Source organism: Palaemon carinicauda, chromosome 12, assembly GCF_036898095.1.
Source record: "Palaemon carinicauda isolate YSFRI2023 chromosome 12, ASM3689809v2, whole genome shotgun sequence".
Taxonomy (NCBI): Eukaryota; Metazoa; Arthropoda; class Malacostraca; order Decapoda; family Palaemonidae; genus Palaemon; species Palaemon carinicauda.
In genome coordinates this window covers 5,809,899-5,829,117 of record NC_090736.1, presented here as the reverse complement: position 1 = coordinate 5,829,117, position 19,219 = coordinate 5,809,899, and the positions used below count along the sequence as shown (strand labels likewise).

Genomic DNA, 19,219 nt, shown 5'->3' with positions numbered 1-19,219 from the left:
TTCTCCTCCTTTCTCTTTCCTCTCTATAATCCACCTGGTTCCTTATATCTACTGATTCATCTTCCTTGTTTTACAGGTAGCTTTCTCGAACAACCCTTTCTCCAATCTCTCGCTCTCTATTATTCTTCTGTTTCTTTTTATGTTTCTCCCTCTCTCTCTCTCTCTCTCTTCGCTTCTCCTCCTTTCTCTTTCCTCTTTCTCTATAATCCACCTGGTTCCTTATATCTACTGATTCATCTTCCTTGTTTTACAGGTAGCTTTCGCGAACAACCCTTTCTCCAATCTCTTGCTCTCTATTATTCTTCTACCTGTTCCTTTTCATTTCGTTTCTCCCTTTCTCTCTCTTCGCTTCTCCTCCTTCATCTTTCCTCTTTCTCTATAATCCACCTGGTTCCTTATATCTACTGATTTATCTTCCTTGTTTTACAGGTAGCTTTCGCGAACAACCCTTTCTCCAATCTCTCGCTCTTTATCATTCTTCTGTTTCTTTTTATGTTTCTCTCTCTCTCTCTTCGTTTCTCCTCCTTCATCTTTCCTCTTTCTCTATAATCCATCTGGTTCCTTATATCTACTGATTCATCTTCCTTATTTTACAGGTAGCTTTCGCGAACAACCCTTTCTCTGGAGCCCTCATCCTGGTCGCCATGTTCATGGGAAATCCGAACGTGGGGTTGGCTTGCTTAGTGGCCGGGGTTATCGGCGTCATCTTCAGCAAGGTTTGTTTTGAAGGTTTATTTATTTCACTGTTTCCTTTCCTCACTGGGATAATTTTCCCTTTTGGAGCCCTTGGGCTTGGACCATCCTGATTTTCCAACTAGGGTTCTCTATTCTTGGGTAGTGCCATAGCCTCTGTACAATGGTCATCCACAGTCTTGGGGTAGAATTCTCTCTTGCTTGAGGGTACACTCGGGCACACTATTCTATTTACTTTCTCTCCCTCTTGTTTTTTCTTTAAAGTTTTTTTTTTATAGTTTATGTATGAAAGATTTATTTTGATATTATTGTTCTTAACATATCTTAATCGTTCATTACTTACATCCTGATTTATTTATTTCCTTGTTTCATTTCCTCGCTTGGTTATTTTTCCCTGTAGGAGCCCATGGGCTTATAGCATCCAGCTTGTCCAATTAGGGTTGTATCTTAGCTGATAATAATAATAATAATAATAATAATAATAATAATAATAATAATAATAATAATAATAATAATAATAATAATAATAATAATGGATATTGCAGATATCGGTTCTGGGAGACAAGTCTAAATCTCACTTGCTTGGGGTTGTTTTTGATTAATTAATTTTCAGTTTATGAGTAGTTTTATAATCATTCTTTTCTGTTCCTACGTGTATTTGTGTTATGATAAATATATATATATATATATATATATATATATATATATATATATATATATAGTGTGTGTATGTAAACTATATATTATTATTATTATTATTATTATTATTATTATTATTATTATTATTATTATTATTATTATTATTATCACTTACCAAGCTATAAACCTAGTAAGAAAAGCAGGTTGCTATAAAGTCAGAGGCCCCCGACAGGGAAAATAGCCCAGTGTGGAAAGGAAACTAGGAAAACTAAAATATTATAAGAACAGTAACAACATTAAAATGAGTATTTCCTATATAAACTATAAAAAAACCTTTAACAAAACAAGAAGAAGAGAAATTAGATAAAATAGTGTGACCGAGTGTACCCTCAAGCAAGAGAACTCTAACCCAAGACCGTGGAAGACCATGGTACTGAGGCTATGGCACCACCCAAGATTAGAGAACAATGGTTTGATTTTGGAATGTCCTTCTAGAAGAGCTGCTTATCATAGCTAAAGAGTCTTTTCTACCCTTACCAAGAGGAAAGTGGCCACTGAACAATTACAGTGCAGTAGTTAACCCCTTGGGTGAAGAAGAATTGTTTGGTAATCTCAGTGTTGTCAGATGTCAGGACAGAGGTGAATCTGTAAAGAATCGGCCAGACTATTCAGTGTGTGTGTGTGTGTGTGTAGGTAAAAGGGAAAATGAACCGTAACCAGAAAGAAAGATCTAATGTTGTCCTGTCTGGCCAGACAAAAGACCCCATAACTCTAGTGCCTTGTGGAATATTACTATAATAGCCTTTGAAATCTAAATTCCAGGTACTGAAGCAATCCGAAGTGGCGATAAGCGACGGCGTGACAGTCTTCAACGGCATCTTGGTCGGTTGTATTTCCGTGGCCGTCTTCCCCTCCATATCGGGCCATCCCCTGGACGTAATCTTCTGGGGTTACCTCTGCATGGCGGTTTTGGTGTCGTAAGTACCGATGGGTATACCCAGCCCACTCTTCCTTTCGTCGTAGTTTGCGTCAGTTGCCTAACTGGGCCAAGAACACTACCCTGAGGAACACCAGATATCACATTTGCAAACCGAAACTCCATAATACTTTGCTCTTTTATTTACTCATTTTCTCACACACATGGTAACGGATCACAAAAAGGTCTGGGCAGGGTTTAAACTTTTAGGGTAATTACTTTAGTTTGATATAATTTGCATGGTTTCAAGGTGATTTTGAAGGTAATTACCTTAGTTTTAGATAATTTGTATGGTTTCAATGTAATTTTTAAGATAATTACCTTAGTTTGAGATAATTTGCATGGTTTCAAGGTAATTTTTAAGATAATTACCTTAGTTTGAGATAATTTGCATGGTTTCAAGGTAATTTTTAAGGTAATTACCTTAGTTTGAGATAATTTGCATGGTTTCAATGTAATTTTTAAGATAATTACCTTATTTTGAGATAATTTGCATGGTTTCGAGGTAATTTTTGGGGGGTAATTACCTAAGTTTGAGATAATTTGTATGGTTTCAATGTAATTTTTAAGATAATTACCTTAGTTTGAGATAATTTGCATGGTTTCAAGGTAATTTTTAAGATAATTACTTTAGTTTGATATAATTTGCATGGTTTCAAGGTAATTTTTAAGGTAATTACCTTAGTTTGAGATAATTTGCATGGTTTCAATGTAATTTTTAAGATAATTACCTTATTTTGAGATAATTTGCATGGTTTCAAGGTAATTTTTAGGGTTATGAAATTTGTAAGGTCATTTCGGTATTACTAGCTTAAAATTTAAGGAAATTGGAAAAGTTTTAAGGTAAAAAACAGCAGCATGCTCAAGTTTATACTCACTATGTTGACCATCAACAACAACTCTGCAATCTTGACAGGATGCCAGAAAACCTCAAATCAATCAATCAATCAATCTTTGCAATCTATTAAATCCTTTCTTTCTAAAACTTTCGTTACAAAAGTGGTTGTGAAGTTTTGGTGCCGTAACTTAAATGGTTATATTTTCGTCTGCAGATTATGAATTTTAACAAATAATAATAATAATAATAATAATAATAATAATAATAATAATAATAATAATAATAATAATAATAATAATAATAATGGTGTATTTTAACAACAAACATTCTTTTCCAGCGCTTACGTGGATAAAGGTCTGAACTCTCTGATGGCACCATCATTGTTGCCAGCGTTCTCCATCCCCTTCAACTTGTCTGCAGTCCTCATGCTCCTGACGATGCGCAGCGCCGCCGGAATGCAAGGGCAGATGCTACCAGCGGAACTGGACACAGGTCTTAACGTCAACGAGACCCTTACGCATGGTACAAGTCGCATCGTCTGGCCAAAGGTAAGTTACATTTTGCCACTCGTCTCTATCTTGAGCTCTTGATACTTCTCCTTTCATCATCTCCTACTTCACGCTTCATAGTCCTCAGCCATGTAGGCCTGGGTGTTCTTCTAGTGCTTTGTGGAGCCCAGTTAAACGTTTCCCCCAGCAGGGTTTTAACTTGAGCATGTGGCTGCTTTTTACCTTAAGATTCATCATCATCATCTCCTCCTACGCCTATTGACGCAATGGGCCTCGGTTAGATTTCGCCAGTCATCTCTATCTTGAGCTTTTAAATCAATTCTTCTCCATTCATCATCTCCCACTTCATGCTTCATAGTCCTCAGCCATGTAGGCCTGGGTCTTCCAACTCTTCAAGGGCCTTGTGTAGCCCAGCTAAACGTTTTGTGAATTAATCTCTCTCGGGGAGTACAAAGAGCATGCCTAAGCCATTTCCATCTACCCCTCATCACGATCTCATCCAAATATGGCACTCGAGTAATCTCTCTTATAGTTTCATTTCTAATCCTCAGATCACCTTAAAACTTTTCCAATTTCCTTAAATTTGAAGCCAGTAAAACTGAAATTACCTTACAAATATCATTACACTTAAAAATTACCTTGAAACCATGCAAATTTCCTCAAACTTTGGAAGTTACTTTAAAAATTACCTTGAAACCATGCAAATTTCCTCAAACTTTGGAAGTTACTTTAAAAATTACCTTGAAACCTTGCAAATTTCCTCAAACTTTGGAAGTTACTTTAAAAATTACCTTGAAACCATGCAAATTTCCTCAAACTAAGGTAATTACTTTAAGAATTATCTTGAAGCCGTGCAAATTTCCTCAAACTAAGGTAATCATTTTAGAAATTACATTGAAACCATGCAAATTACCTCTAACTAAGGTAATTACCTTTGAAGTTTATACCCTGGTCAGACCTCGTTGTGTGAGAAAATAAGTAAATTAGCGCCCAAATTATTTTGGAAATACGGTTCGCATAACTTGCTTGGTTTATAATAAAATGTCTGTTCATTTAAGAGATATTCGGGGTTGAAGTTTCACCTTGATTTCGTTAAAAGATTTTTATAATGATTCTGTTTTTTTATCACCTCGAACCTGACGCCATAGAATACCTTGGATGGTACTATTCTCTGGTGATAGAGAAAATTGTCTTGAACATAAAAAATTTAAAAAACTAGTTTGTCACATGAAAGTAATCAATATTCTTGAAAGTATCAAAGATGAAATTGTTATTGCAATGGAGACAGTAGAGTTTTAGTCATGTTTACCATTATGGCACCCACCTGTATTCGGTCATATAGTGAAACTTTACCTTTGAAACACAACTTTACGCCCCTTAAATGTTTTAATACTTTGTTTACCTTATGTGACCATCTTTAAAAAAGATCTTAACTCATATAAACTATAAATTATATAATCAATGATGTATTTAACAATGAAACATTACACAAACTTATTTTCTACCTCAGGTGATGGAAGGAACGCTCTTGGCTGCTGGCCAGATCTACGGAGTGGGCACCGTTGATTCATCCATCCTGATCTATCTGGCGTTCTTTATCTACTCTCCCTTACTCACCATCTTCCTCTACATTGGGAGTATAATTGGCACTCTCATCGGTGAGTCTTGTGTCTTTTTTACATGAATTAACAGAATGGGCCAATCAATAATTGGCTTTTTGTTAGCAATTAATTTGGATTAATTATTAAGTAAAAAGCTGGAAATTATTACATTTTGGGAGGTCAAGGTCAAAGGTCAGGGTCAAGCAAAATGTCCAATTCACGTAATCAGCCATAAGTTTGGACATTGTTGTCACAGAGACTTCAAACTTGGTTCATATTTGAGTGTATGAAAATCCACGCCAATTAATGCATGTTAGGGTCAAAGAGCAAGGTCGAGCAAAAGGTCAAGAAATAAGCTGCTGCGGCAAAGGTCCTCACTCTACCGATTCCCTCTCTAGTTTGTTCAGTTATCGCTCCTACCCCTTCTTCCATCCATCTCCATGTTTATGACCCTTTCACAAGCATGGTCCTCTTCTCTTCGCATGACATGACCAAACCACCTTAGTCTTCTTTGCTAAATTTATTTCGATACTTCCACTATTCAAATGGTTCTGCTAATAAAATCCTTTCCGGTCCTATCTCTTCTCGTGTCTTCCATATCAACAGCCTCATTTCTGCCACGTTCATTGTTCGTTTTTGGACCTTCTCTATCAGTTATCACCCAACCGTTGATTCCGTAAACCATAGCTGTCTGTCTGTACTTCCACTGATTATCTTGTCACATGACATAATCCTCCTCACCCCATTTTATAAAATGAGACCTCCATCTTTTAACAGGTGCCATAGTGTGCGTAGCTCCTTACACCGAGGTATATGCTGGTCTGTGGGGCTACAACGCCATGCTGACCTCCGGCGCCATTTCCTACTTCATGGTCCCGACACCAGGGGTCTTGGTGGCTGCTGTGGTTGGAGCAACGATATCTGCCGTTGTGCAAGCAGCCACTCTTCACATTTTCTATCCCGTGAGTAATTGTGCTACAAGTTGTAGTCAAAGAGCCATATAGTTCATAAGATTTTCTTATTTATGATGAATTTTAGTTCGCTTCATTTGGTGTCACACTTCGTAGTATGGAAGTTCAAACGTGTACCATTTTTTTTATCCTCGTTTAGATTAGTAGGTGTAGCTACAGTCCAGATACACCATCTGGACCGTGGGTGTACCCATTGTCTCCGCAATATTCATTTTATCTGCTTAACATAACGTTTATGTAACTGAGAACAAAACAAACATTTAGTTTACGTAGTATCCCGAAATATCCAACACCAGAATGGAGAAAAAATGTTTGATGGAGGAGGATGCCTTTGAAAGAAGACATTGGAGAGGGTGCATCAGGCAACCAACCCCTTAGTGTAAGGATATCGGTGGGGAAGAAGGAGATATGATGAAGGATGATATGGAGAGCAGAGGTTTGGTGGAAGAGGACGCCTTTGATTGAAGGCATTGGAGAGGGTACATCAGGCAACCGACCCCTTAATGTAGGTATAACAGAAGAAGAAGAAGAAGAAGATGGAGATATGATGAAGGATAATATAGAGAGATGTTTGATAGAGGAGGATGCCTTTGATCGAAGGCATGGGAGAGTGTACATCGGGCAACTGACCCCTTAATTTCGGGATAAAGGTTGAAAAGAAGAAGAAAAGTTAAACGTTAAGGATGGAGCTCTATGGAAATTACTTGTGATAATGAACAACTCCTCTCGCCAATGGAAGATTTGAGAAGTCGAATTTTATAATTGTAACTAAAATCATCACATATTTGTTGTACCTGTGTGTAGTCTTTTCCTACTTTAGTTGGACCTAGACTTTATTCCTATTTGTACTGGAAATGTCTAAAGGACATTGTTGACTTGGTGTTGCTCTTGCTAATTTTCCTAACAGACATATAAGTGTTATTTGAAACATGTCTAACAGGATGTAATTACAGTTACAATAACTTACTACACTTATAAAAATTGTATAAAAAACGGTAAATGCCTGGCAACATTTATTCTAGGTTTTTTACCGTTTTAAAACGGATGTATTGACGTAAAGAAGTGATATTACGGTCACCAACCCGTTAAAGATAATAACAAATTATGTTAAAATTACGGTCGCCTGTATTTTACTGAAATACGGCTAAGAACAGTATATCTTCCATAGATTAAAATACTATGTGTTAAAAGAGAAAAATAGCAGTTTAAGAAAAAGATTATAGAAAACTATAAAAAATAACGCAGGCAAAGCTAAACAAACAATTGAAAGCAATTATAAAAAAATGGAATTCCAAGACATATCGTCAGACGTCAATCTCTCTCTCTCTCTCTCTCTCTCTCTCTCTCTCTCTCTCTCTCTCTCTCTCTCTCTCTCTCTCTCTCTCTCTCTCTCTCTCTCTCTCTGTTCTTTTCTAAGAAACATAGGTTTTATGAACAAGATTTAAATTTCTATTTGCCACATATTTTTATTTAAAATTTTATTTTCATCCTATATTTTTTATATATATTTACTTAAAGTTTTATTATTGCTTTAATGTAAGTATTTTCACATCTCGATTTTAATCAGCCCAGTTCTGATGATAATAATAATAATAATAATAATAATAATAATAATAATAATAATAATAATAATAATAATAATAATAATAATCTCTTACAGACGACTACACCAGTGCTGTCTTTCCCCTTCAACGTCGCCACCGTGCTGATCTGCGCCATCAGCACAGCGCAGGACTCCCCCTTCACTTGGGTGAAGTACCGGAGCTTCCCCGAGTGGCACCTCTACAGGCACTACAAGAACCGCAATTTGGAAAAGGTGTGTATGTTGCTTTCAATTCCGAGGATCGTTTGTTTTACATATTGGAGATAGTAGGTTAGGGCACAAACCATCCGTTGAGATACTACCGCTAGAGAGTTATGGGGGTCCTTTGACTGGCCAGACGATAGTGTATTGGATCCTTCTCTTTCGTTACAGCTCATTTTCCCTTGGCCTACACATATGCCGAATAGTCTGGTCTATTTTTTTCCACATTTTCCTGTGTCCTCATACACCTGACAACATTGAAGTTACCAAGCAATTCTTCTTCTCTCAAGAAGTTAACTACTGTAATTGTTCAGTGGCTACTTTCCACTTTGTAAGAGTAGACGAGATTCTCTAGCTATGGTAAGCAGCTCTTCTGGGAGAAGGACACTCCAAAATCAAACCATTGTTCTCAAGTCTTAGGTAGTGGTATAGCCTCTGTACCATGGCCTTCCACTGTCTTAAATTAGAATTCTCTTGCTTAAGGGTAGGCTACACTTGGGCACACTATTCTATCCTATTTGTCTTCCTCTTGTTTTGTTAAAGTTTTGTATAGTTTAAATATGAAAGATTTATTTTAATGTCATTATTCTTGGACTTCTCTTGTAGTTTAGGTACTTATTTCGTTTCCTACTGGGTTATTTTCCCTGTTGGGGTCCTTGGGCTTATAGTATCCTGTTTTTTTCCAACTAGGGTTGTAGCTCAGCAAGTAATAATAATAACAATAATAATAATAATAATAATAATAATAATAATAATAATAATAATAATAATAATAATAATAATAATAATAATAATAATAATAATAATAATAATAATAATAATATTTGTTTCTTTCCCTTCCAGGCTATGGCTAATAGGCACCCCGAAACAGGAATACCGTTGCACAAGAAGGATAGCTTCATATACATGCCAGAGAACGGCGTGCCCTCTGAAAAAATGCTGAGTAACTTTGCTGCAGACCAGAATTTAGCAGAATGCTAAAATCAACTATACCGTTCAATGTCATATTTGGCATCAAAACATAATCTCTTCGTAGATTTAATGAATTCCTTTTCGTGTCATTTCACATAATGTGAATCAGATTCATACTATCATTCTCATCATCCTATTTCTTAAGCTGGTGTACTTAAGGACTCTATACCAATTTTACTTAAAATGGAAAACAAACAAATTAGGAAGAAACCCACAGACTATTTTGACAGGTCACTCCGTTAAAAAAAAAAAGTGTTATGAAAGAACTATCATGCATCATAATAGCTCTCTCAGTAAATAAAAAAAGCAGGAAGAATAGAAGGTAGTAATGAAGGACTCCAGAAATATAATCGAATAATGGTAAATAGAAAAAATTGTAAGGCGCATTGTCTTTTGTCACACTGTTAGACCTAAGCCTATAAATCGGTGTAGCATCCTGCAGTTATTGTATTCTGAGGAATCATTCATCCTTTTTTTCCGAGGCCTACGTCTAAATCATTCTTAATAACTTTCAGGTCACCAAATGACCAGCCGAGGTAGCCTACTATAGTACCAAGGTCTATAGTACAGTACATTAAAATGTGTGGTAGAATGCGAGTCCTTTACAACTACTAAAGATTTAGTCTGTGGGTTTCTTCACCTGCGAGTTGTTCATTTGTCAGTTTTCAAGTTGTACTGCAAACATTGAAGTACAAACAATACATACACACTAGTAAAATCCTACAATGGATTTTTTTGCAACAAACATGTACTCCTGATCATGTAGGCCTACATGTAGATTTCGTAGTACAAATTACATTACTTCGAAAAGAAGAGTGATTTGGTACTTTAATTACTTGGACTTGATCCATTTAAAACGATCGAGTTGAATAAATTAGTACTGTCTACATCTAACTATCGAGAAATGAATGTTTTATTAAGGACTTAATGGAAACCTTCAACGTACTCAGAAGTCTTGGGTCAGTCCAATTACAGAAACTCTATTTTTTTTTTTTGATTGTCGTTAAAAATGTTAGCCACAAGTCTTCTTGCCGTGTTAGCTTTTAGCGTAACCTGGGAAGATTTTTAATGTGATTTTTAGGACCTGTAAAATTTGAAAGAAGTCTTTTATAATTTCCGGTCATAATACAGCAACCCTATGCTCCTGTTACTCTTGTCGTTTGAAGAGTAATCACTGAACAAATGGGCTAGATAGTACATACTATATATATATATATATATATATATATATATATATATATATATATATATATATATATATATATATATATATATATATATATACACACACATATAATTTAAGAATTCAGTTAGTTACACTACACAATTTCTATAACAACCGATTTCCTCATTCATGCGTTTATAGTTCATATGTAAATACTAAATACGTCACTAACATATATTTCATTGTCAAAATGCTATATCTCGTAAGCATCAGACCCAGTCGGAAGTTCCCATCAAGGATACACAATACAATAATTCTAATTTATGTATATTTTGTGTGGATCTGTATTGTTAGAATTTGTGGACATTGTCTAATTTATTTGTTTGCAAACAAAAAAAAATTATCCCTTTCTGCTACTTCTGTCACAATATCATTCTCTTAAAAAAGGAATTTGTAGATATAATAAAAGATCTATTATTTTTTGTATTTTTTTCATTTCTAACCTCTCCCTATCGGTATCCTGGTGCCTTTAGCCAAAATAATTTCCTCACTGGGCTATTTTCCCTGCTTTTCCAGCAAGCTCTGTAGCCCAGCAAATAATAATAATAATAATAATAATAATAATAATAATAATAATAATAATAATAATAATATCCTACGTCTCACCTGTCAGTGTGTGACGGTATCGGCAAGGATCTTCTAATATAATACTATTACTTACGGGTTCAAAATGTCTCCTAATGTTGTTGACTACATTAAAAAAACTTTTGTTTTACATAGTTGATGAAAAACACGCAAGCTTGATTTTCAGGTTCAGTAATAAATACTTTAATTATTTATACTATTGTCTTTTATGTGGTGGACTTCTAACAGCTACTGTGCTACACGATAACTTTACAATAACTTTACAAGTTTACAGTTAAGTCTTTACTGTGCACAGACTCAGTGGTCTCATTTTACAGGTAATTACCTCAGGTTGAGTAATTTTGGTATATTTAAGGAAATTTCTAGAGTAATGGTACTTTCAAGGTAATTTTAAGATATTTTTTTCTTCAGGCAATCTTTTGAATATAGAGTAACATTGTGTATCTAAAATTTATCTTTCATATTTTTCGCAAAATAGAGAGCTTTTGTTAATCATGATATGTTTGTTTTCCGTTTTATGAGTTCTTTTAGTATTAAATGTAATTTTTAAAATTTGAGTTAATCCCTTGAACATCATATATGAGAGAGCTCCCTTCAGTCCTGCTCAGACTGTCTGGACGGTCCTGTAGACTCTATGGTCCATGTCAGACTGCCCCTGTTCACAGCTGTGTTTAATTACTTACCTGTAATTTCGTGGAAACATCTACTGTAACTCCAACGCCTGGTTTTGTAAGTAAAGTTGCTGTATTTTAGTTGTTTGAAAATTGTTAATCTGATACCATGGCAGGAGTTAAGAAAATATAAGATCTATTTTGTTGTAAACCCTGATTGGTTTACTTGCTACGCCAGGTTAGCCAAGCTATGGCCAGTAGCCCAGTCTGTAGTTTCAAGTACCCCTTAATGGTAATGAGGCTTTGGTAAATTTATAGAAAAACACTGGACAACTTTTTGAAGAGGGAAAAATTTTTAAACTATAGTAAATGGGTCAAGTTTTAAGTAAATGATGTGCTTTCAACGAATTTGACCTTTATTTTCACTGCAAATTAGCCGTTCTACAGTAATTGACCTCTCCCTGCCCGACGGACACAAGTGGGAACCTAGGATTTTGGGTGTGCAAGAACAAGACAAAACGTGATCATTTAACACTATTGAGATTTGTAAAAGGGTACCGAACCTAATAAACTCACCTAACCTAATCTAGTAGTTCCCTGGTCACAACCCCAGGGCCGGGAGCAAATCCTCCTTACCGCCCCTTCTCAGGTCACAACCCCTAGCTGGGGGAAAGACCCCTTACCCCCTTTCCCAGGTCAACCCCTAGCTGGGTGCAAACCCCCCCCCCCCCAGATACCCCTATGTTAATGGGTACAGAACCTAACAAACCCACCTAACCTAACCTATTAGTTCCCATGTCACCAAAAAAAAAAAAAAAAAAAATCACAATAAATATGAAAAAGTAAATAATTCATTTCTTACATTATTATCAAGATGTGGAAGGTTAGAGGTTATCGGGGTCCTCTGCCACCTAATGTTGTTGTGGAGGGGAGAGGCGACTGTCGGCGATGAAAAATCGGTGCAGTAACGAGGTCTTTGGGTAATGGTGAGTGAAAAAACGTGGCAAATTACTGACAGAAATACTCCGATTTATTACCAAGACTTTCAGTCCCCTCCTTCACTTCCCTCCAAAAGCGTTCGATATTTTTAGAGTGGGTGCCTGAGTCTTAAGGTTCAACAAAGTGTTGAGAGTGATTAATAGTCCTGTACTCATAGCCCAGCTCTCCTAACGAGCTATATGCACCCCACATGTCACTGATAATGATGCTAAGTTATATTTTTGTATTAAGGGAATAAGGATAGCAGCATCCCTTTTCTGAGGTAAAGGCTCAAGTGGGGGAATTGGAAAAAAAACTTTTGGACACTCGTTAGATTCACCCAAACTCCCTTGTCGAACTCTTAACGCCTGCCACGGTCTTACTTGGCCTTTCCGAAGTGAGATTCGTCAGTCTCCACTACTAATCCATCGCCACCAACAGCCTCTTGATTATGAAATAAAAAATTTTGTTAGTTCAGAACAGAAATTCAGCCAGTCAACACTCGTATTGGGTGAAATATAGAGACTTTGGATGACTGTTTCATGGTCCCAACGTTTGTTGAGCCAGTGGTTTACAAAGAGAATCGGTTTCCACAGCTTGATGTTGGCCTTATCAAGGAACTTTCCTTTATACGAACTGACACTATTCCAACACCTACGTTTCCTTTTTGTCTTTGCAATCTTGACAGAAGCGTTGCAGTGAAAAATATGCTGGGCTTCCCTAAACACCATCTGAGAATCGTACTTGATATAGTTTAATATTTGTGGCATGACACAATGAGATTTTGAAAATTGATCCACTATACCAGAAGCACCGTGATATTTACCATGAAACTTGGCTATAGCATCGAAATAGTCCAAAGAGCAGCCATTACACTTTTCTACGTTTGACTCCATGACTGACATCCGACACGTAACACAACTACAACGGAACTGAAAACATTTGGTTAAAAAATGGGGTGTGTCACAGAACTGACATATGTGCGCAGAAAGTATAAAGTCGTAATGGAGCAACAAGGAGAAAAAGTTGAGCGCAATAAGTATAAACTCGTAACTGTGCAATCTGTAGGGAATCTTCTGCGCAACGCAAGAAATCATGTACAAACACACAAACGGGAGGAGAAACAAAAGAGTGAAATAAATAATCCAAGGAAAGAGAATCCGCATATATTGTGCAATTTTTCGTGGTTTTATTATGCATCCCAGAGAAAAATTATACAAGTATAGAGAAGAAAAGGTTAGGTTTACCATTATTTATCGATTTGCCAGTACAGTATATTTTCCCCACCCAAAACCCCTGTTTCCCCATTGGGTGTCCCCCATTACCGTAGGATATATTAGGGTATATCTTATTAACTATTTATTTGCGAGGGAAATATATATATACCCTAATTTTCTTTTATTAGAAAAGTTTGCCCCGGGTTTTACTATAATACCCATTACTGCTAACGTAAATTTCTATTGTACTCTTTTCCAAACATAAAAATAACTATGGAGGTTCCAGTGTAAGAGGGTTTTTTTGTATCAACCGAGTTTGGAATACAAAAATTGAGTGTATTGTACCAATTGAAATACGTAGCTTGTATGTGCCTTGAGGAACTGGGTTCATGTGGTGGGGGAAAAAAAGAGAGGGGTGAATTGAAAGATTTTGTAAACACACCCACCTAACCTAACCTACGTGGCTAGTTCGTCCATACAGTACTTTCTAGGGTCACAATTATCACTTGAGTATATTAGTAAATATATTTGTTCCTAGGTGAATACAAACCTTCATCATTTGATTAGAAGATTGATTTAAGCGTAGCTGGAATTTAGCTATATAACTTTTTACGAGGTTTTGGTATGTATTTACTGGTCAGTAGTGGGGGAAACCCTACCCCTCTTGCTGGTACACGGAACTGTCACTTTGATTCTGGCAGCCAACTAACACACGTGCTGTCGGTGCTCATACAAAGTTTCCTTGTTGCAACTTTCTCTCATTTTCTTTTTCAGGAGTGTGTGTGCCCGATACCGAATCGGACATGCAGACCTTTGTGAAAGTGTTGAGTAAATGTGGCACTCTCATGAGTGTAAGAGAGGTGGATTCAACTAACTTGTGTCCCTCATGAATGGGGCACAATTGCAGTTGTTTTTATTATTATTATTATTATTATTATTATTATTATTACAAGCTAAAACAACCCTGGTTAGAAAAGCAAGATGGTATAAGCCCAAGGGCTCCAACAGGGAAAAATATCCCAGTTGGGAGAGGAAATAAGGAAATGAATAAACGATATGAGAAATAATGAGCAATTGAAATAAAATATCTTGAAAACTGAAACATCAAAACAGATATTTCATAAATAAACTATAAAAAGACTTATGCCAACCTGTTCAATATAGCCTAAAAACATTTGCTGCAAGTTGAAATTTTGAAGTTCTACAGATTCCACTATCCGATTAGGAAGATCATTCCACAACTTGGTCACAGCTGGAATAAAACTACTAGAATTCTGTGTAGTATTGAGGCTCATGATGGGGAAGGCCTTAATATTAGAATTAACTGCATGCCTAGTGCTGTATTACGAACAAGATGGAACTGTCCGGGAAGATCTGTATGTAAAGGATGATCAGAATTATGAAAAATCTTAGGCAGCATGCATAAGGAACTAATTGAACGACGGTGCTAGAGATTAATATCCAGGTCAGAAATAAGAAATTTAATAGACCGTAAGAGCCTCTCCAACAAATTAAGATGAAAATTGGCAGCTGAAGACTAGACGGTAGAATGAAAGAATTAGAACACTTCTTCAGAATAGATTCATCACCAAAAATCTTAAGACTCTTCCTAAGTCGTCTTCTGTCAGGAGCACGGATAATGATCCTGGCACTCTCAGGGTAATGCTTCTTCCACAGCATTTGCTATTTCAGCTTTCCACTCTAGGTGGCGAGAGCGCAGGTGCACGCAATCAACAAGCTGATCGCACTCGCTTCCCTAAGGAAGCAGAGCATGGAGAAGGGCATGACAGCTCGTTCAGTCATGCTCTGCCTTTCCTAGGCACTCCTCTTAAGCCTAGGAAATGCACTTGTGGTGCCCCTTCGAGTGCCGTCACCTTCTCAAAGGATGTACCATGGTTTGCCAACCTGGTGTATCTCAGGACCGACCCACGACCCTCCAGTAGTACCCCCTGCTGGTACGCCAGCCATCCTACTGGAGGTTTCAATTTCCTCAGGGAGGAGTAATCCTCCGATTAACCCAAGGCATAGCAGCTTGACTAAGCAGATTCCTCCTCCTGCGGTACCTTGTCTTCTTTCCCCTCAGCAGTCCTACAGGTACCAGAAGTACCTGAGCACTAAAGCCTCCAACACCAGTTGTGACCTTGAGTGGGAAAGGCTGGGCATTATTCCCATCAAACCCGCAGAAGACGAAATGGGGCCATCAGGCTGCCACTTCTCCTCTGGGCTCTATCGCTATTCATCCTAGGACTAGCAGAGGTTCGAGGTCTCCTTGGGAGATCTTGTTTATGGATACTGCAGTCTCTTGCCTATAGACTGGAATCGACAGGAACCAGTCGCCACAGTAGCGAAGGCTCCATCTTTTCCTCCTCCTGTGCCTTCCAAAAATGTAAGGTCCAAGGAATCAGAGAGGAAAGAGATTTCTTCCTTTCTCGCGGCCTTTAACATCAACCCGTGGGAAAGAAAGAACGCGAAGACCCTTCCCCAGAACTGGCCCCTGAAGTCCGAGTAGCCAGCTTGAAGGGAAGGTCTTTCGGATTCCAGGTCCATCTCCGTAAGAGTTGCTGAATTCTATGCTAGCACCTATTGCCCAGGCATTCATCTTATAAGAATCAAAAGGTGTCCTAACTATACAAACCTGGAGCTCTTTACACGTATTAGTCCAGTCATCACCTTCCCCCCTGAAGTTCTGCTGCAATTGCAAAGTGACTGTTGTTTACTAGTGCTTGTGTGAGTTGGGTGGTTGGTCTACGCGGAGAGTAGTTACACCTCGCAAAAGCCTTAATAGCTGGTTTGAGTTATCGCCAAAATAATACTCGTATGTAAAGAGCTTCAGGTTTCTATACTGTAGTTCGGAAAAATATAAATTATTCCAATTTTTTTTTTCTAATGAAATGTCAACAACCATTTGAGTTGTTACTAGTCATCGGCGGGAAAGCACCACCCCTCGCTTGTTCACTACAACACCACTTTGATTTTAACTTTGGTACTGGCTAAGAATTAAATGTTTCCATTTTTCTTTTCGTGTGTATAAGTAGTGCATACTGGTTTTTTTTTGTGTTCAAGACATGCAAACGTGCCTGACTTCTCTCCCTCTCACTTGATATCTTGCCCTTTGGCTCTTCACACTTGGCCTCCTCCGTAGGGCGTCTGAATAAGACCAGTGGCCCTTTAACCCTGGAGCAACCTTCAGGTCAGGGAACTCCTCCCGTTTCCTCTAGCTAAAAGGGGAGATCTTCTTCCTATGGGGAGTCTTCTGAGCAAGACGCTCTGCGTCTCTTGTGGCCTTCCTTGGGGCTCACTGCTTTTTCGTACTGGAAGAAGTCCCTCCTACTAGGTCTCCTGTCCCCAGATCCGTGTGCCTCCGCCACAGTTTCTCTCCCATCTGAAGATCTGCGAGGTGTTTCTCGTAAGTGCCCCCAGCGCATTCTCCCTTCAGGGCAAATGTACACAATGAGTTCTCTCATTGCAGATGCAGTCTTTCTGTCTCCCTTCTGAGCTTGCGTACCCTTCTGGGATAACTGGTGGACACACTCGCAAGCATGAGCTGATGTCTTCCACGTGGAGGTCTATCTTCGTCACCAGAGCACTCTAGCTCTTCGGTGCTAAGCTCCCTGGAGCTTTTGAGTGATTGCTCAGGCGAGCTCTGGGCAATTCAGTGTGCTACATTTTCTGTACGAGACTTTAGGTCTTGTGTATGCAGTTATCTGTGGCTGTGCACCAGCTGCTATTGCCAATCCACTCACTTAGCTGGGATGAGAACTCCCAGTTTTTCCCCCCCAAACTTGTGCCCAGCTGTGATCTTTAGAGCCTACTTTACCTTTTGAAGTAGATCGTGTGAACCTCGTGCACCTGTGGCACCAAAGGCACTCCACTTGCAGCAGATTATCAAGGTTGCTTCTGCCACCATGCCCGCAGGGATTTCAGAGTTTTTGAAAACTTATGCCAATCCTCCAGAAGACTGTCTATCTAGTCTCCTTTTTCACGAGCTCCCTCAGATGCAGTACTGCGTCTCAGCAGCAGGTATCTGGTGCCAGCTCTCAAGCTTGCTCCGGCGTGCATGTCTCTATTGTAGCAGTATCTAGAGACACAAGCGGTCAGTACTAGGTCATCGGGGTAAGACCCTTCATAGGAAGAATTGAGGTCATCGGCAATAAGACCCTTCATGGGAGGAATTGAGTGTATGTCCAGTAAAATATGCATTGTAAGAAATACAGACCTAAGAGGCAAGTGACACCACCACTGGGGATATGATGTTCCACCCCAGGACCCATAGGGTATAAAAGACCTCCAAGGGAGATCATGTATGTTAACAACTATAGGCTCACTGATTGAATCGGTATACACCGCACCTTCCGTCGCGACTTTTAATAAGAAGCATGAATGTGTAGAGGCTTCTGCAAAACCATAGTAAGCAACAAGTTTGAAGGAGGCTTCCAACATTTTGATTTCCTTCACAAGCAAGGCTCGCAAAAGAAAGATACAGTCTCTCTTCTGAAGAACTGGGCTAAATGTTTGGAGGATCCCAGTTTTCACAAGTAAGTGCAGCGCTCAAGATGTAGACTAAGGCTCCTCAAGACCTCGCTCCCCTATACTGTACTGGTAAATGTTGACGATAAGGACACACCCCAAGACCGTCTGAATATGGTCTTGGAGGAGGTGGAGGATGTTCCTAGCGATTTATTGAAGTAGCTCCCCTATACTGTACCGGTAAATGTTGCCAATAAGGACACACCCCAAGACCGTCTGGGTATGGTCTTGGAGGAGGTGGAGGATGTTTCTGGCAATGAATTGAATTATTCTATAGGAGCACTTCTCACACTAGCTGGCCTTAAGACTCCCGATACAGAGGAGATAAGTTGGGATTGACTTTCTTTCAAGCCCTCTCCTGTATCAAGATGGTTAGTGGACTTGGTGAGTTTCCTTGCTCGAGCCAATAAACCTCACCTGGAACTGCCATAGTCTATCTTAGCCGCTGAGTCCATTAATAAAATTGACTCACAGATTTCTGTGAGGAAAGAGAAAGTACTACTGCATGGAGGAGGACTTCCCTTCTCTGCCTTTAGATCTGGCAGTTTTGGCTTTAGCACAGGCTCTTCTTCAGGTCTCCTCTTGGATGGACCACTGATTGGGAACTGTTGGCTACTTAGCCACAACTGAAGATCTTCCAGACCCCAAGAAGAGTAGGGTTTTGAAAAACATTGTCCTTACAGCTGCAAGAGTGATGGAATTCTTTACTCACAATACTGCTAACCAGTGAGCCAACTGGATACTGAAGAGACGCGATGCCGTCATCTCTAGGTTCCAAAAGTAGGTGACAAGGATGAAAATTCTCTTTCATAATACCTCGGTAAAGACCCCATCGTTGTTCCCGTTAAAGGACGTGGAGGAAGGCGAGCCAGGACTCCCTCCTTCACAGAGCCGAACATCCCACAACCCACAGCTCAGGCACTGGCCTTGCAAAGGGCTTCTGTTTTTGAGTCAGGCACATAAGATCTTTAAGGAAGGTTATCGTCCAACGTAGTCCACCGCCAAGAGACAGAATCCTCAGACACGACCTTTTCAAGGGAAAAGGTTCAAAGAACAATGGGGTAGATGAGGCA

General features: G+C 38.6%; 1 protein-coding gene and 1 long non-coding RNA gene across 3 annotated transcripts in view; both read left to right on the top strand.

Annotated features, from left to right (window-relative positions):
- LOC137650497 (urea transporter 1-like) overlaps positions 1-10,200 on the top strand; it is a 48,754-nt gene extending 38,554 nt beyond the window's left edge. For both annotated transcript variants that reach the window (XM_068383723.1, XM_068383724.1), the window contains exons 4-10: positions 597-716; positions 2,155-2,309; positions 3,484-3,694; positions 5,166-5,313; positions 6,034-6,218; positions 7,888-8,043; positions 8,875-10,200. In XM_068383723.1, coding sequence (XP_068239824.1) covers positions 597-716; positions 2,155-2,309; positions 3,484-3,694; positions 5,166-5,313; positions 6,034-6,218; positions 7,888-8,043; positions 8,875-9,012 — 1,113 coding nt within the window. In that variant the 3' untranslated portion in view covers positions 9,013-10,200. The remainder of the gene's footprint in view (positions 1-596; positions 717-2,154; positions 2,310-3,483; positions 3,695-5,165; positions 5,314-6,033; positions 6,219-7,887; positions 8,044-8,874) is intronic.
- Positions 10,201-11,064: 864 nt separating this feature from the next.
- Positions 11,065-19,219, top strand: part of LOC137651184 (uncharacterized) — a 58,646-nt gene continuing 50,491 nt past the window's right edge. The window contains exon 1 of the long non-coding RNA XR_011046061.1: positions 11,065-11,130. This is a non-coding gene — a long non-coding RNA (uncharacterized lncRNA). The remainder of the gene's footprint in view (positions 11,131-19,219) is intronic.